The sequence below is a fragment of the Fundulus heteroclitus genome, chromosome 21 (assembly GCF_011125445.2).
Source record: "Fundulus heteroclitus isolate FHET01 chromosome 21, MU-UCD_Fhet_4.1, whole genome shotgun sequence".
In the NCBI taxonomy this organism is placed as follows: domain Eukaryota; kingdom Metazoa; phylum Chordata; class Actinopteri; order Cyprinodontiformes; family Fundulidae; genus Fundulus; species Fundulus heteroclitus.
The window spans coordinates 22,579,920-22,603,482 of record NC_046381.1 but is presented as its reverse complement, the minus strand read 5'-3'; the positions used below and the strand labels follow the sequence as shown (position 1 = coordinate 22,603,482).

Sequence of the window (23,563 nt, the reverse complement as noted above, 5' to 3'; positions counted from 1 at the left end):
TCACATATGGTTTAATACCTACCTGAACAATCACACTCAGAACCAAGTAAGAGTCAAACCTGTGACTGTTGTGCGCTAAAAAAGTATAACCTCTGTAACGAGGTTTACTGAAATGGAGCAGAAGATCTTTGCTGCAGTTCATTCCACAGGAATATCAAGTTTCCCCCTTCAAAGTTTTTTTGGAAGCAAGATATGGATTGTGTGAACCAGACTTGTCTGTAAAAGTTTCGAGATTGTAAAAAAACATTTTGTCGCAGAGTTCAGGATCAGTCAGAGTCGGTTGAATGTAACACTGATGTCTGTTTAACGTTACATCAGCACCGGCAGGCACTTTCTCACGAAAAACTGGGTATTTTATCAAACAGTCGTAAGGCTTAATCTCTTTGCCTGCGGGCAAATCATATAGCTTTTGACAAACAGGACAGAATGTAGTGGTGTCACAGCTACTAACATGCTTGTCGAGTTTGGGCCTAAATCTGGGCACCTTGTGCCTATTAAAGCACAATGATTTACGACAGATCCTGTTACAATCTGTGCATTGTATAGAACTGTACGGCTGCATTGTACAGTTCAGATCGAGGCAAACCGCACAACGACCTTCACAGTTATTTCTGTTCATGTTTTTGAAACCGCTGAAGCAGTAGCTGCAAATGTACTTAGAACCTGTGAATGCTGTGAGACTTTTAATTCCATGATAATGATTTTTGAACAGAAACAGAAAAAGAGGATTTGAACAATCGGAAAAGTCGGTCTGGAACTTACGAAGCAGCGTGTCCTTGCTGTCTTTATAGAAAACGACAATTTTCCTGTTGAAAATCTTTTCAAATTTCTGCACATCGCTGAAGGTCACAGGGGTTTGCTCTGTCAGACCTGCCATACACTGCCAAATTGTCCCTCGGTGGGCGGCTTCACTGTCTGTAAAAGTCGGATTAAAGAGATGTGCTAGAGTGATTGAAAAGCAGAGTTGATTAGAAGCATTTTCAACAATATAGAGATGATGATGTTTTTTTATGGATCAGCTCACAAGTCTAACGTTTTAACGGCCTTACGTTTTGCACCACCGCTTGGCGTTCTTACAAGTTGGACAACTATTTTGAGATTTTCTGACAATTCAGCGTTTGACTGCGTTAAGTCGTCTAAAAATTCTTGAAATGCAGGCAGAATTGAGTCACCTTCACCATTCACTCGAACGATGGTATGACGAGAAAATCCTTCCCCACTTATTCTAGCTGAATAATATCGTTACGCAATGTTAAAGGTGGAACAGACTGTGGAAAGTCAGCCAGAACATCATAAACTTGTGTATAAAATTCGGCGGGGTTTGGGATATTTCTGGGGTGCGATGCACTGACTCTGAAAGGAAGTCTTATTTCTGTAACATTGAAACGTTCACGCTGGATGCCGCATGTAGAGGTCTGCTGAGTATGCTCAGAGCTGACTGGCTGGTGCATGGTTGATCCTCTCGGTCATGCCTGCGAACGACAGATGCGGTCACGCCTGGCTGTAGATGCGTGCTGAATGTGGGATTTTGCAAAACAGTGTTCGAAGAACCAGACCGGATATGTTCACAGTTTTCTACAACAGTTTGATTTAAACTACCCCCTTGCTGCTGCTGCTGCTGCGGAAACTGATCGCCTGCAGGATTAGGGCTAAATGGTTGAGAGAAGGAAGCATTTAATTGATGGAGGGCTTGTTCTAGCGATGATAAAGCTCATAATTCCAACTCTGGTCCGTGTGAGCCTGTTGTCTATTGGGAGAATTACTACCTTGATGTAAATTTGCAAACCCAGGCGTATCCTGAACAGGTATATTTTGAAGCTTGTAAACTATTTGTGTGATTTCATTTAAAATATCTGTAACTTGCTGCTCAAAGTGTAGCAAATCATTTTCAGGGGAGGGCGGTTGAGAGAAGGAAGCGTTTAATTGATGGAGGGCTTGTTCTAATCGGGAGGCTGAAGCATTAGGTAGATTCAGAACCCCAGACATATCCTGAACAGGTATATTTTGCAAGTCATTCACAGCTTTCAACATTTAATTTAAAGCATCTCTCATTTGCTGGCTCCCTATGCACGACGATTTTTACAGAGGTCACAATTTACAATTACCAGTCACTGAGGTGTCGACGGCAGGAACAGCTGGTCCAGCAGAATCTGGCAGGATCTCACAAGTTGTGCAGCTTGCAGACAGTACAACGGTGCTCTGTGTCTTGACAACGGAATTTGTTCAACAACCGCCGACGTTTCTGTAATACAACAAAAATAAAAAATAGAATATAATTAGATTTTTAACATAATCAGGTTTGAATAAAAATAAATTTTATATATCACCAACTAATTCTTTGAAAGCTTCGAAATTAAGATATACCTTCAATAATCCTCTTAGCAGCACGATCTTTGGTGATTATTCGGACGATGAACGTAAGCTATTCAAACGGGGTCTTCTCTGTTCACTTCTTGCACGACGGGGGGCTCGAGTTACTGCAAACATGAGCATACAGAATAAATAAATAAAATATAAATATTTGATAGCAATGACCAATTCTTGACTTACAGGGTAACTGTGGTGTTGAAGCTGGGGGAGGAAGATCTTCAAATTGTTCAACAACAATCTCTCCCTGGGTTGCTGCTGCAAACATGAGCATACAGAACAAATAAATAAATACAATATAAATAATGATAGCAATGACCAATTCTTGATTTATAGGGTAACTGCGGTGTTGAAGCTGGGGGAGAAAGATCTTCTGATGGTTCACCAACAATGTCTCCATGGGCTGCTGCTGGGGGGGGGGGGGGTCAGAACTGGTGATGGCTGCACAGCAATGTCTCCATGGGCTGTTACTGCAGAAATAATTTTATTTATAATTTATAAAATAAATAAGATATAAATACTGGATAAAAATAGTACCGGACAGATGTTCATTTACCATCCGGTTGAGGGGTTGAGGCCTGGGGAGGAAGATCTGCTGATGGCGGTTATTCAACCCGTCTATTCTCGGTTACAGAGTAAGCCATTACTGAAGAAATAATAAACGTACAGAGACATACTTTAAAAAAAACGGTTACTACATGAAGAATAAAAATAAATAAATACTGAATAAAAATAGTGATGAACCGATGTTCACTTACAGTCCGGCTGGCTAAATTCAGCAGGGGGTGGCAGTATTTTGGCCGTAAAGGCTGCTTGGGCTACAATGTATTGGTGTGTTGTTACTGCGGCTAAATAAACAGACTAAATGAACCGAGATAATTCGGAAATGTACAATCAGGGTTAGATTCAGAGTTGCAATAGTTAACTTATGTGCCACGTGTGCTGCGAGAAGCGGCGTGCGCTGGTTAGCGTCTCGAAGCAGACAGTGTGAGACTAGAGCGCTCCGAACCGGTGAATTGTCAACATTTCCGACGGGTGAGTCAGGTGGACTGATTACAATGAATGCAGTGTCATGTTCTCCGGTCCTCTGTCGTGTAGGTACTGACACATTTTGAAACACTATATTCCGCCTCCTTTTGCTGCGTAGCCTGCCTTTGCGGTGCGTTCGCGCTATGCTACGTTGAGTAAGAACGCTCTGTAATTCTCCTGCATAAACATTAGGATTGGCCGGGTTCGAAGAGCCGTAATATTCGGCAATGTACCCGTGGCTGTTAAAATCTGGAATACAGAAAATAAAAATAAAAAATGGTTACAAACATAGTATTAGTATATACATAGACGCAATAAAATAAAATCAATATAAGCTTGAAAGATATCTCACCAAAATCGGATTGCGTAAAAATGGATTCCTTCTAGTTTTTGAGGCGTGGGCCCTGAAAAAATATCATTTTTTAAATATATTGTAATAATACCTACTGATGATGTGAACCGCAACAAAGCTCGTGTATACTAAAGCGTTTCTGAACGCCTCAGCGGTAAAAACCCCTGGGTCATTTGACTAGGCTATCACATGATACATGATCTTTCCCCCCGCTAGCGTCACGGGAGAACCCCTGAAACAGTCTACAGACAACTTAACAAGCAAGCTTGCAACCTGAGAGATAAAAAAAGTAGCTATTGGTTATAGATTTAAAATTAAGAATTAAAACGTTTACTCACCAGCGAGAATGCGGTTATACTCCTGCGATTTATTTAACCCATTGCAATGTATTCAATTCAATTTTTCAATTCAATTTTATTTATATAGCGCCAATTCATGAAACCTGTCATCTCAAGGCACTTTACAAAGTCAAGTTCAGTCAGATTATACAGATTGGTCAAAGATTTCCTATATAAGGGAACCAGTTGATTGCATCAAAGTCCCGGCAAGCAGAATTCACTCAATTTCAATTTTTCAATTTCAAAAGTTTATTTCAAACCTGCACACATTTTACAATACATATAATGATAAACAATACATATGCATCACTTGAAAGGGGGATGGAAGAAGCAAAAGCTTATACCCCTTCATCCCCTCCCGCTCATCCCAGGGACACTCCCAAGACCTACAAACGACAAGACAAAGACAAGGCAAACAACACATCCACACTCATGCACACAAGACAACACACTGGCCCAACGCTCCCCGTCCCTACACCACACCACCCTTATAGAACATCACTCACTCTCTTCCAGGTATTTTCTCAGGACATCCCGCTTAAATATTTTTTTGAAACGGTTTGTTTCCACAACACTTTTGTTCCTTCGCTAAACTATTCCAGAGGGTGACACCACGATTTGAGATGCACATTGATTTCAAAGTAGTTCTTACTTTTGGTTGGTATATTTGATTTTCGCCTCTAAGATTATAAGTGAGAAGTGCCTCCCGCTCTTGAAAGAGTTTTAAGACATTTTCTGGAAGAGAGCCAGTTGACGCTCTGAACATTATTTGCACAGTCCTTAAGTTTACAAGTTCAAAAAATTTTAAATTGGAAGATTTTAGAAACAATTAAATTAGTGGGATGTACATAATTTACTTTATGAACGATTCGAATGGCTCTTTTTTGCAGTGTAACCAGCGGCTAAATATTGTTCTTAAAGTTGTTTCCCCAAACTTTGATACAATAATTCAAATATGACATGACAAGTGAATGATACACAAGGAACAATGCATTTTGGTTGAGGAAGTGACGTACTCTGTTCATCACTCCCACACATTTAGCAACTTTTGTGCGCAAATAATTAATGTGATCTTTCCAGGACAATGTCTCATCTATAATCACACCCAAAAAAGTATTTTGTTTACCCCTCTCTATACTTACATTATCAATAATAATTTCAATTGGTACATTAGTTTTCCGTTTGCCAAATAACATTAGTTTAATCTTTTTCAAATTTAATGATAATTTATTGTTGTTGAACCATTTCTTTAACTTGTTAATTTCAATTATTACTTGCGTCAAAAGTTGCTTCAAGTTGTCTCCAGTGCATACAATATTAGTATCATCCGCAAAAAGTACAAACTTCATAACAGAAGACACATTGCAAATATCATTTATGTACATAATAAATAACGTTGGACCGAAATGGAGCCCTGCGGTACTCCATACGTTATGCCCCTGAACCCAGATTTATGTTGTCCAAACTGTAAAATTTGTTTTCTATCCTCCAAAAAGCTCTGCAACCACTCGTTAGGTAACCCCCTAATGCCATACCTTTCCAGCTTTTTCAATAGTAAACTGTGATCAATGGTGTCAAATGCCTTCTGTAAATCAATAAAAATTCCCATAACAAATTGACAATTATCAATGCCATCTGTAATGCTTTCAATTAAATCAATTAATGCAAGTGATGTGGATCTGTTTTGTCTGAACCCATACTGACTTTTGGTTAACAATTTGTTTTTTTCTATGAAACTGCGAAGCCGACAATCAAATAATTTTTCTAAGATTTTAGAAAACTGTGGCAAGAGTGAAACCGGACGAAAGTTGGTGAAAGTATTCTTATTTCCAGATTTGAACAGTGGGATTACTTTAGCAGTTTTCATTCTGTTGGGAAAGAGTCCATTTTGGAAGGATAGAGTGCAAATATATGTAAATGGTTTGATGATTTCTTCTGCCACCCCTCGAACCAATCTCATGTCTAAGTCCTCTATGTCACGTGACTTTTTGTTTTTACATTTTTTTAAATACACTCAAAACCTCTTTTTCATTTGTAGAGGCCAGAAACATTGAATTTAAATTATTTATTAATTTACTGCACCGATCGTCTTCAATTGGAATTTTCCTAGCAAGCTCTGGTCCTACATTAACAAAAAAATCATTAAACCCATTTGCAATTTCTTCTTTGTTTGTTATAACTGTATTGTTCTCAACAATATATTCTGGGTGATAAGGTCCACTAGATCCACGTCCAATGACAGTGTTAATAACATTCCAGATTCCCTTTATATCATTTTGTTTTCTATTAAGATCATCAGAATAATATTGTTTCCTACATTCTCTTTTTATACATGTTAACTTATTCTTATATCTTCTATATTTAAGGTCAGCTTCTATTGTTCTTCTTTTCAGGAACTGATTGTATAAATAGTTTTTCTTTTTACATGCATTTAATAGCCCCTTAGTCATCCATGGTGTTTTTATATCACATTTAATCCTAGTACTTCTAACGGGACAGTTTTTATCGTAAATTGAAAGAAACGTATTAAGAAAATAGTCATAAGCTCCATTTATATCCGTCTCTTCATAAATGGGTTCCCAATTGTGACAGGCAAGATTCTTTTTAAAAAAAACTATAGATTGCTCCGTTACAGTTCTTTTATAAGAGACATAATCCAGTTCTTTGTTTTTATTATACTTAGTATCATATACCATAAAGACTGGTAAATGATAACTGATGTCATTAACTAATATTCCTCCAATTACTTTGGTTCCCAGAATATTACAAAAATATTGTGGATTAATGTTGCACTGTAAATTGTAATTCTGGTAGGTTTGGTGATCAGAGGATGCAAGCCCAGAGTAAACATTGTATTAATAAATTCATCCGTCAGGCCATGTTTCGTGGGATTTAAAAAATATTATAGTCACCACAAAGTATCAGATCTTTTGTGTCTTTATTGCTAAATAATTTATCCATCCTCTCAATAAATAGTTTCATATCAGAACCAGGGACTCTATACATACATCTTACGATAAGGTTTTTACTTTTTGGACAGTGGCGGCTGGTGCTAAAAAAACTGAGGGGGGCGCACACAAACAAACAAATGAAAAATAAACAAAGCAAATCTTAAAAAATAGCACTATTTGAACATGAATTTTGCCCTCCTTTCCTTCTGCCCAGCAAATTTCTCAATTATATTCTTAATTGTTAAAGTCAGTCATCTCTGTGACTAGTCTTTTCTCCATTGACAACATGGCCAATGCATTCAGCCTGTCCTGAGTCATTGAGTTTCTCAGAAAAGTCTTGATTCTTTTCAGAGTTGAAAAGCACCTTTCAGCTTCTGCTGTGGTCATGGGTGTGGTGATGAGGATCTTCAAGAGCGTGACACTTTCTGAAAAGACTTCTTCTAGATTGTTTTCCTGATTTTAATAACAGTTGCTGCCATTTTTTAAGGCTGTGTTATGAAATGTGTTACAGCATTTTTGTGGGACAAGATTATACAAAATTCAGTAACCAAATGTTTTATTTCCCATTACCCATAAACTTCAGTACAACTTAAATAATAAAATATCTTGCTGACAAACATTATATTATCAACATACCTACACAGCATAGACACAACTAAAGGTATTTCTAACTACAAAGCACATCTTCCTAATATATTAAATAACATTACAATAAACCAGTGTAACAGTGATTTTCCACAACAACTCACCTCTGCAGCAATCCTTTCATGGTCTTCTACACTGAGTATCCAACGCTTCTTCACTGGCTGACTACTAGCTACACTGTTTTATCCAACCATGGAGTGGAGAGATCACTTGCCTGCTGCTGAATTTGTAAATTAAGACGATCCGGTCCAAGCTCCTTTATCCTGTTTTTTTCTTCAAGTGAACGCTTTGTAAAAGCATTTTTTTGTAAAGACAAAACAGAAGTTTCTCTCATTTTGAAACTACTCCACTTTGCAAACTTAAATGTGAATCGACCTAACGAACTGCAGCTGCGCTGAGTCGAATCGGGGATTGTCCAATCACACAATGTTTTTAAAAAAATTAGCCAGTACTGACACTCTACCAGTAATGACGCAACAGAATGGGTGTGTCCGGGACGCAGAGCCGTGCGCCCCTATGCAAAAGCCTAGATAACCAATTAAAAGTCAGCCTCAGATCACGTGCTTGCCCAAGTTTCTGCGCCTACATTAACTCCCATTAGACCGGCGCCCTGCTCATAGGAAAGGAGGAAGTGTGCACAATGTGAGCAATTAAATAAAATTATGTATTTACTATTTTAATAAATTCTAACATGTCTATTGGACACACAGTATGAATAAATACATTTCTAAGAACTTTGCAGTTCAGAAATCATTTATTATCTAAAAGATTTAAAGGGGGCGGCGCCCGAGCGCCCCCTACTGGCCAGCCGCCACTGTTTTTGGACGTGAAATTTTTACAGTTACACATTCAAAAAGTTCCTCAACTGACATCGACATATCTTCCATAATACTACAGTTCATATTTTTGTCAATATATAAAGCTACTCCTCCTCCTCTCTTATGTTTTCGGTTCATACAAAACATTTCATAACCATCTAAGTGAAACTCAAACTCTCCATCTCCCCTTAACCAGGTCTTTGAGATGGCAACCATGCAAAATGGTGTTTCAAATTGATTTAAATAATATTTAATGTTTTCAAAATTTGAGTGTAGACTTCTACTATTTAAGTGCACCAAGGATATTTTTGATTGAGTGTATCTTTAAGAGTATTTTCTGTGTGATATAAACAATTTTTACCTTCCTTTTGGTAAACGTGCATATCAGGGTCAAGGCTGTTCATATCATTTTGGAACTTGTAATCAATACAATCGGAGAAGTTTTTCTGTACATTTAAGCCATGACAGATCACACTCAAATCTTCAGAACTTGAGGAGTCATCACTATCATCACTCAGCATGGTTCTTATAAAAAATGGAAGGAAGTGTATAGTTTCAGAGATCCTGGGCCACATTCACATACAGAAACACATAAATCTTCCATGCAAACATAAAGGCACCTTTCACTCTTCACACCAGTCCCATTTTTGAACATCTACACCAGCGACAATTCACCCACTCACACTCATACCCAATCATATGCAGACATACACCCACACTAAAGTACACACACACATTCCACCCACTCATTGCAAGCAAGCACAACAACCTCAAAAAAGTAGTAAGGTAAAGAAAATAAAGAGGATGCCAAAGGCACTGACTAGTATTTTTCACATTTATATATATATATATATATATATATATATATATATATATATATATATATATATATATATATATATATATATATATACATACATACACACACATATACATACATACATACATACACACAGTTTTAAATTTTTTAATTGCTGCATATGCATTATATTCCACACACTAAGTGAAAGGGCCGAAAGTGTAATTTCCTTTTTAAAGAAAAGAGAAAAGAAAAGAATGTAGGAAAGTAAAATTCAGAGAAATGAAAGAAAGTAAGAACGAATGAAGATACACGTATATATATTATGCCCAATTACTAGTTCAATATGTCTGATCGACCTTTGCAACAGTTTTCAGCAGTTATGTGTATGGCAACAGCCGCTTTACGGCAAGCACTTCACTTCCATGCAATGCATGCCAGTGAGCCTCAGCAGTTCACATGAGCTGTCCTTTTAATATCAGAATTCAGTCAGAACAGAACAAGAAGGGACATTACCTAAGGCCCCTCTCCGCTGGGATGTCACGGAGAAATGCCTCGGCGTCTTTTGGGAAATGAAAGAGTTTTATTTTCCCCTCCACGGTGACTCTCAACGTGCTGGGATACTGCAGAGATTATTTCAGTCCCACGAAGTTTTTTCTTTACTTCGTCAAACTCTCAACGCTTTTTAACGAGCCCAGGACTAAAGTCCGGGTAAACATGTATCTTATTGGTGCCGATCTGCAGATTTCCCTTTTCCCTGGCCAGCCGCAGGATCTTCACCTTATCCTGGAAGTTCAGAAACTTTATCAGGATGGGCCTGGGTGGGCCGTCGGGTTTGAAGGCTCTGGCGAAGGTCGTGTGCGGTATGCCCTCTCCACTGCTGGGACCACTGGGAAATTCTCCTTTCCGAGGATACTCTGGATCGTCTGCCCGATGAAAGTGATCATGTCTGCTCCTTCCATCTTCTCCGGTACGCCGATAAGGCGCAGGTTGGATCTCCTGCTCTGGTTCTCCAAGTCATCCACCTTTTCTTTAAGGTAAACATTGTCTTTTTCCAGTGCACACACGCGCGCTAGCAGGTTGTCAGTTTGATCCTTATTCACGCTCACTCTCTGCTGGAGCTTAGTGACTTGCCCCGTGATTGTGGTCAGGCTTTGTTAAATATCCATCAGGCCTGCTAGGGCCAAACCAATCTTCATGTCCAAATGAGCATTTACCTCCTCTGTGACTTGTCCCTTGACTTGTTGGATTGCGTCCCAAATGGACTGAAGAGAGACCTCAGCCATGACTCACGGCAATCAGAGTAAAACAGCACAGAAAAACCGCTCAGATTGCGGGCAAAAGCAGAAAGGCAGAAGTTGTACTACTTATATGTCACTTAATATAAGTCTGAAATTTTTTTTCCGACCTTAGCAAGGGTGAAGCAGCAAAATAAGATGAATTAGTCAGCGCTTTGCATCAGACGCTCACGCAGACGCTCACGCTGCTGCGGCCATCTTGGTGAAGCGTAGAGCCACAGGAAGAGTCATCTGCATTGTACATGGCTTTGCTGCAATCCCTCATACTGAGCAAGCATGAAGCGACAGCAGAAAGAAAAACTCCCCATTAATGGGAAGGAAAAACCTCCAGCAGAACCGGGCTCAGTATGAGCAGTCATCTGCCTCGACCGACTGGGGGTTACAGAAGACAGAGCAGAGACACAACAAGAGAGACAAAAAAGTATCTGCGCTGTCACTCTATGTGTTGACGGCCCATGAGACATTTTTATAGCACTCAGCAGCGTGTGGGTTTCAGAGCCAAGTGGTAGCTACTGGTTTTCTAATAAAAGGTAAAACCGCAAACTCTACCCCGCCTCCTAAGGGTGTTACGGGTGAGCCAGATCAACGGCGCCTGTATGTTTGTTAAAAACACCTACTCCCGCAGGAGACAGATGGAAACCTTTTTATTCCAGGCCGTGGTGGATGTTTTGCCCAACGTCTAAAAGGTTTGAGCTTATTTATTTCCTGGGCGCTGATATGCAGATTGATACACAATGCAGCGGGGCGCAGTCTTATTCTCCCACCCGTCCTATTGTCCGACCCCAATTTGTGGCTAGAACCGGTGTTTTTCACAGACACCTACCCGGAACTGGGTGAAAGCGTTACTTTTGATTCTTAGAAACGGAAGGATGCGTCCTGCTGGGTTTATAGTTGTCTGATTGAATAAGCTTTTGATCTTACTTTTACCCCAGCTTTTATGCCTGTTCAGATGCATCGACGCCTCGAACAAACACATCAGGGTTATTGTTTTAACACAGACCGGCTGGAGCCGTATGGAACCCATGTAAGACACTATGAAGGTTCATGTCACCCACCCGCTTTTAGCTAAGACACTGCTGTTTGCTTAGAGAGGAGCCTGCATGGAGATGGTACTTGATTTTTCATTTCTATTTGCCTCATTTTTTCTTTTCCTATCTGTATCAGCAACAGATTTATGTGGATAATCTGTTTATGGTCATTAACCATAGTTTCCTATCTTGCAAATACAGAGTATAAGTCTGGAGCTTTATACAACTAAAGTTACACGTTTGGTTATAATTAACCCCCACAAAAAACACATTTCTTGACCGCCACCATATGCATTAAACAATAATTAAATATATAAAAAAATATTGTCAACACCCACAGCCCTTTAGTGTCAAGAGACACTTGAAGCTTTATACAACTAAAGTTAGACCTTCAGCTATAAGCAGTGTGCGATTTGCAAAAAAACAGAGGGGGGGGATCATTTCCTCGATTAATCACATAATGTCGATGGGTAACTCGAGATTAATTGCAAATTAATTGTATGTTTTATCCTTTTATTTCTGAAAGTGTAATAGCCTGTTTGGGCATTTTAATATGCAATTTTGCAATAAATGACACTAATAAAATACATGCTTGTACAAAAAATATTTTTATTTTGTTATTTTTCAAGCACTTTTGAGAATTGGAATGAAAACATCCTAGTGCCAAATGTTAAACTCTGGACTATAATGGCTAAATGACTAATCATGACACCCTGATGTTTACACAATGTGTAAATAAATTTGTAAGTAAATACCATGTCGATATATTTTTTTGCCTCTTAAACAAAGATAGACATGGTATTAGGCATTAATAAAAAAATACATTTCAATAAAGTCACAAGTTTTATTGTTTGTTTTTTCACTCTCTCTCACACACATTTAATTCTGAGCTTTCACACCAACAATAACGTCTTTGAATATTTTTGCTGTCTGTTTGTATCCATATTCATACAGTTTAAGCCTGGAAAAAGGTTTTATTCCAGTCTTACACTTTGCTTGCAACTGGGCAGGAGCTTAATACCCTGTTTAGCAACTGTTTAGTAACTCCAGGTCCTTCGTTTGGCAACGTAATTCAGTCTTAGTTTGTCAAATACAGAGAAAAGAAATTAATAAGCATTAAAGTACGGTTTATGGGTTGGGTTTCTGCAATGTTATCAGCATGTTAAAAACTCATCTTCAGAACCAATGTCTGCTCAAAATGGTGATCTGCACCAAGTAATCTACTTTTAGCAGTTATCACCGGTTATTGCACCGTAAATTGCAGATAATACGAGCAGAGTTGCTCTGTCTGCCTTTACTACCGTCGGCTCCTATGCGGAGAGATATTTCAGCTGGATACAAAGTGTCTAGTGCAGGCAGGTCTCTTAATAAGCGTTGTTTCGTCATTTATTTTAGAGCCCAAATAAGCGATTTCACTTTCAGGAGCGTACCCAAAAAAACGCAACCCGTAACTTATAACATTTACAAGCGCCTTTAGAATAAAAGAAGCCCAAAGTCGCATGAAATGAACAGCCTGTGCAACAGTGAGCGTGGGTCTGTTTTGTTACAGTCTCTAGCTCTCTTGAAACTACGGAAAGCGCCGAGGGTAAAAGAAACACAGTCCGGGAGCACGGTGGGGAAAAACATTAGGGAACGGTGTGTGTGTTTTGACGCGCGATTAACGGCGACAACAAAAAATGTCGCCGTTGTGGTCTTACGCGTTAAAACTGACAGCCCTAATTTATATACATTTTTAAAATCAGACCAGAGGGGGGGAGGAATGTATCCCCCCCAGGGATAAAACATGAATGACCAGAGGGGGGGGGACGACACAAACAGAGGGGGGGGTCAATCCCCCCATCCCCCCCGGCAAATCGCACCCAGGCTATAAGTAACCCCACAATAACCACATTTCTTGACCTTCACAATATGCATTAAAGAATAATTAAATATAGAAAAGAATGATTAAATAAATAGGCAGATAAATACTTAAAAGTAACGTTTGTGGGTGTGATGCTGCGGGAATGTGTGTGTGTGTGTGTGTGTGTGTGTGGGGGTTCCAGAAATCATAAATCATATTTGGGGGGGGTGACAATCAAGGGTCATATAAGGGTCATAGGGGCCATAAATTAACTTTTGACATAAGGTGGACCCTATTTGTATGTAATAGCTAACCTATCATTCATATTCAACACAGAAAAAAATAACATTGCTTTAACACTAGAAGCCCCAGAGATACGAGAATTTTCGTCAGCCTCCAGTACCCCCGACAGTACTTCACAACTTATGAATCCCTGTTCAGATGTAAATGCCCCATTAGCCCTGTCGTTGGAGAACCATTCCACCCCCTTCAGTTTCGGTTTTAGCTCAAACCTCTCTGTTGACGAGTGTTTTACCTGAGAGCAGGGGGGAAAAATCATATTTGTAATTAAATATAACCAGGTCTACGTCATCAGTGTCGCCAACAGCGGAATAATTTCAGACAGCGGAGCCACCAGCGCAGCGATCAGCTGTATATCTGCATGTGCTGGAACGTAGTAAAGACGGCTAGCAAGAATATTTATACAATAATGACCATCTGCCCTATTTACTAGGGGGCAAATATAACTCAAGTCAGTTCAGCGCGATCTCTCCTCCGCGACGCTGCAGCGGAGCCCCTCCGCTCTGTTCAGCGTGCGCACACACACACACTTACACACACACACACACACGCGTATATATACACTAAATGGGCCAACTAAATTTGCAAGCCGGAAAAATTACATGTCGCCTCCAAAGCTTCCTCTGTTTTGTGGATATTGGTGTGCTGATGACCATCAGAGACTGCACAGTCCAGCAGGGTCACATAACAGAACATGGCTGGAAAACGAGTGTGTATGAGCTGGTGGCTTTCATTGCAGATCTGTTTATGAAGGCAATGGACCCAGTGTTGGCGCCATGAGGGATTTGTGGTCCAAAGACTTTGGGAATTCACACATCAAAGCCACAATGCCTCAAAAACGGTTTCAAGATATGATGAACAGGGGTGGATTTAGGAAATTTGGGGCCCTAGTCAAAGAAAGGCATGGGGCCCTCTGAATTGTGAAGACAACACATAACAGACCCATTATACAGATACAGAAATTTTAATAGAATAGATATACATTATTTTTTCTTCTTTCTTCCCTCTCTTATCCCTTTTCTTGTTCTTTTCCTCTATGTTTTCTTTTGTCCCTTTTTTCTAGTAGTCAAGCCATGATCTACTTATCTGTTCTCCATTTTTTATTTGAATGAAATAATACCTGGAAGTAAATCTGCGCCCGTCTCCATTTCTTGGCAAGATTCTGTTCTTCACCTGGAGCGGTGCTCTCTGTACTATTGAGCAGCGTACACAATCAGACAGCTGATTGGCTAGACCTGGGTCATCTTCAGGAAATCCACTGTGCTGACTGCTTACCAGCAGAGTGGATGATGCTGGACTCTCTCAGTCTGGTGGAACAACATCATTCTCAAAGCCTGGCTGGATAATCAGCCCCCAGGAACCTGGGGGCCCTAGGCAACTGCCTATTTTCGCCTAATGGTAAATCCGCCCCTGATAATCAAATATCTGCGCTTCGACAACAAAGACACTTGTTTGGAACGTGTGAAAACAGACAAATTTGTTGCAATTTCAAACATCTGGCAACAGTTTGTACAGAACTGTGTGTGTCCCACAGTCCAGGGCAACATATTCCTGTTGATGAGCAGTTATTTCCATCAAAGGTTTGTTGTCCCTTTCTGCAATACATTGCATCCAAGCCTGATAAATTTGGAATTAAGTTTTGGATTGCAGTGGATCTGGACACAAAATACATGTGTAATGCCATCCCCTATTTGGGAAAAGATCCCTCCGCCCCACAGGAGAAAGGCTGTCTGAGAACGTTGTTGTGAAACTGATGGAGCCATTTATGGACCAGGGCAGGACTGTAACTATGGACAATTTGATGAACTTTGTTAGAGATTAATGCAGGAAAAGGCAATACAAGAAGAAAAGATGAGACAGCATTGTGAGATGAAGAGACGTTCTCATTGTAAAACAACACAGTGCCAGGTGCGCAATCTCCGCAACAGGAACCACAGCACTGAGCGTTGTGTGCACTGCACAAAGTATACCTGTCACAAATGCAGGAAGGACTCACCTTGGGTTTGTGGAAACTGCTAAATGGGACAATTGTAGCTTCTTCATATGTAGCGCTTTTCCTTGGGTGAAATCAATGTTACTCCAATACTGAAGTCATACTGTTTGTTATTTTCTAAGCTGAAATGTTGAATGACATGAAAAGGCGAGATAAGACAAAATACAATTATTCTCTAAGTTGTTCTTTCTTTCACGTAGTGAGCTTTGCAATATAAATGAATCTGTTGGTGAAAGGACAGTATAAATAGGCTCTGCCTTGCCATGTTGGAAAAGCATGGCTATGACCTGTTCTCAGCTCAGGAACTAGGACCCGTCACAGTTTTTTTGCATTACAATTAGGACAGTTAGCAAGGTAGAGTGAATACACAAACCTGAAGAGGGAAGAGGGGCTTGCAAAAAAACTGAAATTCTCTGGGACTTCTAGTGTTAAATTGGTTATGCTTAGGATAAGACTTTGTTGCACAAATTATTTCAGTGAAACTGTTTTAATTCCAACACATCATTTTGTCTATAGTAATATTGTTAATAAACTGGTAAATATGGTACCTAAATTACATGCTTTTAATCTTATCTTGTTTCTTATTTAAGATCAAAGCCAATAAAGAGGACATTGATGACATCAAGTCTCAAGGAGGAGCAATTCCCCCTGAAATTACCAACAATCTCAACCAACTTAATACCAAGGTAACATAAATCTAATATTTGTTGGGTGAAACTAATTACCATTAGTTTCAATCTCTTGACCTTGCTGGGATCACCCCAGGTTCTTTTACTGAATAATGTGTTGTTTCTATTGTAGACCTTTGTAGGAGTAAAAACACTCAAGAAACCATAATTATATTTTACCATATTTAATCTAAAAAGCAGAGAAATGCTTCAGTTCCAGTACTGGTTTCTCACACAACAACGCTGACGTAATTTCCGGATGCCCGAGACTGAGAGAGAGAGACAGAGAGACAGAGAGACAGAGACAGAGTGAGACTCAAAGCAAACCTCATGTTCATTTTTCACCCAGACTTTAAATAGGACAAATTGTGTACACCCATTCAGGGGTCTTTACAGCATGAATAAAGAGTTCCGTTCATCACATTGGTGGAGATGATACTATAACGTAGACGTGTCCTAGCTAACACGTTTCCCCTAATTACTCATTCTATCCAATCTAAGTATGTTGACCTCTGGCCTCCAGAGTCCGTTTATCTGTAATCTCCATGGTAACCGATATTGCAGTCCAGTCTCTGTAGTCACATAATCGCCTACAGGTATGATGAACGACACTGGGAAGTTTCAGACTTTGATTAAGGTGCCATATCAAAGGAAACTTGGCTTATCTAAGATAATTAGTAGACAGACAAGCACTACAAAAAGTACCGGGACTGAGCAGCCACTAAACACACACTAAAGTATATTTGAGACTTATGGCTCACTGTCCCAAATGTCCATTTCTCTGTCTCATTTTAAAACTTAATTTTAAAGTAGTTTTTCCCCGTCTGATTTAATGTTGTGAATTAAGAGGATTCTAATCTAGAATAGTGTTTGTTCCAATAAAAGCTTTAAAGTACATAAGCAGAGCTGTCACAGCTCTGATATTTCAGTCATACTAAGAGAAACCCATTGTGTTCACTCACAGTTTCCCAGCTATATTGTCCGATAGTAAACAATTTTCTGATTTTATTTGATAATAATCAAATTGATTTGATTTGTTTAAAATGTTACATAATAATTTTGAATTTCAATTTACACCTGTTAATTTGGATGTAACCAAAAATGATCTTTATTGTTAATTTTATGTATGCCACTAACATTTTCTGTTTGATTACAAATTTATTTACCACAGCATTTTATTTACAGTAATAATTTAAAATAGTAAATAATTACATCGTGAAAGCCATTATGATTTTTTTGCTCCGGAGATGATGTGGTGTGAAATGTAGTATAAAAACATTGAATTGAAGAAAAATAAAACCAGAAACAGATTTTCTATGCTTCTTGTAGGTGTCAGCACTGGGGAAACAAGTAACTGACCTTGAACAGGTGAGACCCTGAAGAAGGTTGTGATCATGTCACAACACTAGAAAAGTGTACAGAAAGTTCTCTTTTCTTTCTTCCTTTTCTTCTAGACAGTCCAGAGGGTGTTTTGCAGCAGTAACCCATGCCAGAATGGAGGAACATGTCTGAATCTATTAAACTCGTATCACTGTCTGTGCCCAAGCAACTGGGCTGTGAGTTCCATACCGTATCGATATGTGTACAGCAAACATAGCAAACATATAAACTGAAACATATCAGTTTCAGTTTATAATAAATTGTATTATGTTTATGCTTCTTCCATCTGTGTGTTAGGGGCCTAACTGTGCCAGTGATGTAAATGAATGCCAAGTATTTTCAGGAACGCTGCAGGGATGTCAGAACGGGGCAACCTGTGTCAACAACCCTGGATCGTTTATGTAAGTCTGTAGATTTCCAGCACTTTTACATTACATGTTTCTATGTTTTTTGGAACACACAAACATTTTTTTTTATGTAAAGGAGCAATAAGCGAAATTTCATTGCTTTAGATAAAAATAACTATAAAATAGTTCTGCGAAGAACTAAAGATATTTTTTTAGCTGGACTACGGTTCAACACCATACACGCTCTCTGAGTCGTTCTCCATTCTCTTGTTTACATAACTGGGCTGGCCGCACATTCATGTATGTGCAGGTGAGTACAGCTGCCACTCAGGGCTTACCCACTGCATGCCCATAAAACGCCACTGACAGACACAAAATGGCAGAGAGCACGCCATTTTGAGAGCATGCGGATCAAAACGTTATCTTGCTAATAGCATTATAAAGTTATGAGTTACTTATTCCTTCACCAGACATGTTCCTCTGAAAGGTGATCTGTTCTGCTGTGTATTTATCCTTTGCAAATAGGCTCAATAAAGGGAGCCAATAAAGGGAGAAGGGAAAATGGCTGCCGAGTGCTAGAGCGTGTTTGAGAAAGGTGTTGATTGATAAACGTGTCGTTTTGGTCTACAGACAGTGTTAAACCTCCATCTAGTGGTGAAACGTCGCTAAATGCTCCTTTAAGTATACTGTCTGTATGTACCATCACAGTGACACTTGTTAGGTTTCTAGAATTGCGCTGCTTTTTTTTCTTTTCATATTTTTATTAGGAAGTAATGCACATTACAATAGAGATGTGTATCCATGTGTACATCCTTTTCACATTGGGCATCATAGTAATTAACAATATGTACATATTGGCACCATAAAGATACTGTGCATCTCGAAGAGTTGAGAACAAGACATATAATCAACCTTCCAAGGCGTTTTTTTTGTTAATTAAGTGGTACGAACAGTACACCATGAAACTGAAAGAAATAATTAACATCGTAATTGTAACCAGGCCAGCTGACAGCTTTGCCAGGGCCCGGGACAACACAGTCTTTTTGGGCCCCCCCCTCTACACCTGCCGCCACACACACACACACACACACACACACACACACACACACACACACACACACACACCAAAACAAAGTCAACTTAACTGTATAATTCATGCCCTGGAAATCTCTGTATTTTATACTGGATATTTTCAACCTCTATTGAATTTAGTGCACTATTTGATCTTTTCTTCATAAGAGAACAGCAAGCATGGCAGCCAAAACATGGCCTTTTTTGACCTGCTGTATATTAGCCAGTCCTTAAGCTTGATGTATTATGAAACTGTTGACCTTTCGGGTTTTGTGATTTTTATTGTATTAAATAATAATAATGTTATGTTCAGTGTTTTTTCCCTAATCCACCTCCTATATCTTTCAACCTTATGTAATTTTGTCTGTCTTGTGTGCACCCGCCTATTGCTTTAATCCGTGGGATAAATAAAGGATTAGCTAATGTTATCTTATCTTAAATAACACTTTTTATAGGATATATGTACTGGGTTCTTTCAAGGTCTTAATTACATTTTCTGTGTGGGCTCCAATAACATATGATAGATAATATCTACTTTGAAAGTTAACATGAAGTGCTGATGAAGATGACCACTCTTATCTACCTGGATGTATTCTGGAGGACTGAAACGCCTCAGTCAGTGACGTCAGTCTGTGGGTCTGTTGGGGCAATGAGAGAAGTTTCATCTCCTCTCTGCCCAATACTAGAATTGAAAATTTGGAAGTGCCAGTCCACCATTGGATTTACATCTCTGAAGTGTGGATTTGCGGATCCTGGGAGCCTTTCCACATCATAGGAAGTCAGAGATAGTCTGATCAATTGTTTTAAAAAACTGCTTTGGCAGGAAAAATGGGAGACAATGAAACAAAAACAGAAATTTGGGCAAAATGTTCACTTTAACTGCATTAATTGTTCCTATTAACGAGAGTGGTAGACTTGTCCATCTTTGTAGGTCTATTTTAATTTTAGACAATAAGGGTGAGAAATTAGTGGAAAAAAGAGAATTTAACGTTCTGGTAATGTTAATCCCGAGATACCTTAAGCCAATCAGGTTTAAATTAAAAGGGATATCTGACTGTGTGAGCTGTAAGGCTGAAGCGTTAATAGGGTAGCATTCACTTTTAGAGATATTCACTTTATAGCCAGAGAATGAGCCCAATCTCCGGAAAACAGATAAAATTGTGGGAATGGTAAGAACAGGATCTGAGAGCTACAACAATAAATCATCAGCGTAAAGTGACAACTTAAATTCTGTGCCCAAACGGGAATTCCCAGTAGAAGTCCAGGAGGATCGCAAAGAAATTGACAAGGGCTCTATCGCTAGTGCAAACAATACAGGAGAAAGGGGACAGCCTAGTCTGGTGGCACGGGATAGAGTGAAAAAAACTACACAGGATGCCATTAATGGAGATATTTGCTTGTGGAGATGCATAGAGTAAGCGTATCCACGAAATGAACCCATTGGCTAGTCCAAATTTCTTTAGTACAGTAAATAAATAGTCCCATTCAACCCTGTCGAATGCTTTTTTAGCGTCAATTGAAATGACTACTTTGGGTGTTGTGGTAGTTTTAGAGTAAATAATATTTAGGAGCATGCATACATTAAAGAATAACTGCCTCCCCTTAATAAACCCAGTTTTGCTCGTGTTAGACAATAGTCTGTACAATGTTTCCAGGCGGGAGGCCAAAGCTTTTGCAAGGATCTTGGCATCTGTATTTATTAATGAGAGAGGTCTATATGAGCTATAGAGATTTGGATCTTTATCTTTTTTCAAGAGGAGACTTATGGAGGCCTGCCTTAAAGTGGGAGGGAGTGCCATGTTCTAACGATTCCTTATAAACAGCATGCAGTAAGAGGGACAGTTTATCCTGGAATCTCTTACAGAATTCAACTGAAAATCCATCAGGGCCAGGAGCTTTGTTATTTTGCATCCTTCTCACAGCACGTGTGATTTCTTCCACCGTTAATGGTAAGTCAAGTTTCTTAGCAGCATCAGAACTTATCATAAGAAAATTGAGACAATCTAGGAATTAATTCATTTCAGTGGTGCCAGGTGGAGACTCGGACTCATATAAAGAGGAATAAAATGAGTGAAAAACAGAATTGATGGCAGTTGGATCCGTATGCAATGAGCCAGATGAATCTTTTATCTGAGGAATTATACGTGAGGCAGCCTGGAGACCAAGTTGGTGAGCGAGGAGCCGGCTTGCCTTATCACCATGTTCATAATATGTGGAGCATGATCGTAAGAGAAGTCGCTCTGCATCACTAGTGGTGATGAGATCAAATTCAGTCTATAAGTCAACACGTTGTTTAAGTAAGCGGGAGAGGGGCAAGAAGCAAGTTGTTGGTCGAATTTGGGGATATTAATAGAAAGTTCATGTAATTTGGCCTTACGGGACTTATTCAAGTGGCAGAGTAAGAAATTATTTGTCCCCGCAAGTATGCTTTTAGTGATTCCCACATCAATGAAGGGGAAACTGGTTCCATACCATTCTGATTAGTGGAAATATAACCATCAATTTTGGTTGCAATGTATTCTGTAAAGTTATCATCTGAAAGGAGTAATGTATTGAACCTACAAGGTGTGCAGTAAAAAATTGTAAAGAAAATTACACTCCCCTCTAAAGAAAGAGGGGCGTGGTCAGAAATAACAACAGGGTGATAATTACCAGACAGTACTTTAGAAATTAGTTTAGCGTCAATAAAATAATACTCAATCCGAGAAAAAGAAGAATGAATATTCCTTGATACCGGGATTATAAAATCTCCAAGGATCAATGCAACCGTTCCTGGTTACACAATCTGAAAGCGAACTCGACACTGAAGAAGGTGTCAGGGTTTGTGCGTTAGAGTGGTCTAGATTGGGATCAATTCCACAATTCATGTTTCCTCCAATTATAAGAAGGCTGTTATTCAATGAGGGTAGGAGTTCAAATGCCTTATTCATGAAATGTTGATCATCAAAATTGGGGGCATATATATTAACTAATAAAATGGGAGTATGAAATCATGTGCCAGCAACCACGCTCGCTGATGGGGGGACAAACGGATCAGTTGTCCCGGGCCCAGGACAGAGGGGGGGCCCAACTGACACTCTTACTGACCATTAAAATAGTCAGTGTCAGTCAGCGCACAGCTTCATCCAAAGCCTCCGCGTCTGTTACACGGCACGTTGCTGCTCCCCCTCCCCTCTCGTACATGGCTCAGCGGCGCCAGCCAATCAGCACACAGGCTCAGCCTGGCCCTCCCACTCACCTCTCAGCTGTCTCTCACAAACAACCGCGCTGCACTGCTCAAACTCGGAGAGAGAGAGAGAGAAAACAGGAGCGGTAAAACATGAAGAGGGAAAGAAGCGCCGTTTGGCTCTATTTTAATACCGTAAATTAAATCAAGCTGTATGTTTTGTAAAAAGCTGGTTAAATTCAGTGGAGACACAACAAATTTATCTAAGCACGTGAAAAACCATGGGCAAGAAAACGTCGAGCGACAGAAACAGAAGAGAGGAGACGAAACTTCTGTCATTGCCCCGACAGACCCACAGACTGACGTCACTGACTGAGGCGTTTCAGTCCTCCAGAGAACATCCAGGTAGATAAGAGAGGTCATCTTCAGCAGCAGTTCATATTAACTTTCAAAGTAGATATTATCTATCATATGTTACTGGAGCCCACAGAGAAAATATAATTAAGACATTGAAAGAACCTGTCATATTTGTTTTAAGATGTCTGACCCACATGCAGAGAACACCGGCAAACAGGAAGCAGTTTTAACAGTTCTTATTGATCTTAGCGATAGGATTCAGGTAGGGTCTTAGAACCGGGGAAACGCAGGGACCGACTCGGGTAGGTAACACGGGATCTGTGAGGTAAAGTGGAAAACGGTTAACAGAGTATAACAATAAAGGGAAGTACAACTAAACACGTACGCTTACCACGGAGCTCTAGGAACTAAACCGGGGGGAGTGAGATGGGCTCAGCTGAAGATTGAGGAGCAGATGTATAACGAGAGTATAACGATAAAGGGAAGTACAACTAAACACGTACGCTTACCACGGAGCTCTAGGAACTAAACCGGGGGGAGTGAGATGGGCTCAGCTGAAGATTGAGGAGCAGATGACAGAATGACCGGTGAACGGAGGTTGCGCAGGGTCCGAGCAGCGCTGGCAGGTCCAGGGATCCGGAAGGAACAGCGGGAGGAACCAGGAGAGTCCGGGGGTGACCAGGGTGAATCCGGGAAGGGAGAACTCGCGCCCAACTTGGTACCACCAAGTGAGTTTGAGGGGACGGTCGCCAGAGCAGAATCTGAGCGGGTTGTGGATTCGGGAGCCTGGTCTTCACAGCGCAGAATCACACGAGA

General features: G+C 39.8%; 1 protein-coding gene and 1 long non-coding RNA gene across 2 annotated transcripts in view; one reads left to right on the top strand and one right to left on the bottom strand.

Annotated features, from left to right (window-relative positions):
• Positions 1-23,563, top strand: part of cubn (cubilin (intrinsic factor-cobalamin receptor)) — a 350,345-nt gene that overhangs the window by 14,890 nt on the left and 311,892 nt on the right. Inside the window, exons 3-6 of the mRNA XM_036125467.1 lie at positions 16,349-16,444; positions 17,756-17,794; positions 17,881-17,982; positions 18,104-18,207. Coding sequence (XP_035981360.1) covers positions 16,349-16,444; positions 17,756-17,794; positions 17,881-17,982; positions 18,104-18,207 — 341 coding nt within the window. The remainder of the gene's footprint in view (positions 1-16,348; positions 16,445-17,755; positions 17,795-17,880; positions 17,983-18,103; positions 18,208-23,563) is intronic.
• LOC118556897 lies at positions 752-2,768 on the bottom strand. The gene is made up of 4 exons (XR_004927459.1): positions 2,551-2,768; positions 2,365-2,477; positions 2,106-2,242; positions 752-915 (listed from the first exon to the last, which is right to left on the bottom strand). It is a non-coding gene; the product is annotated as an uncharacterized LOC118556897 (long non-coding RNA).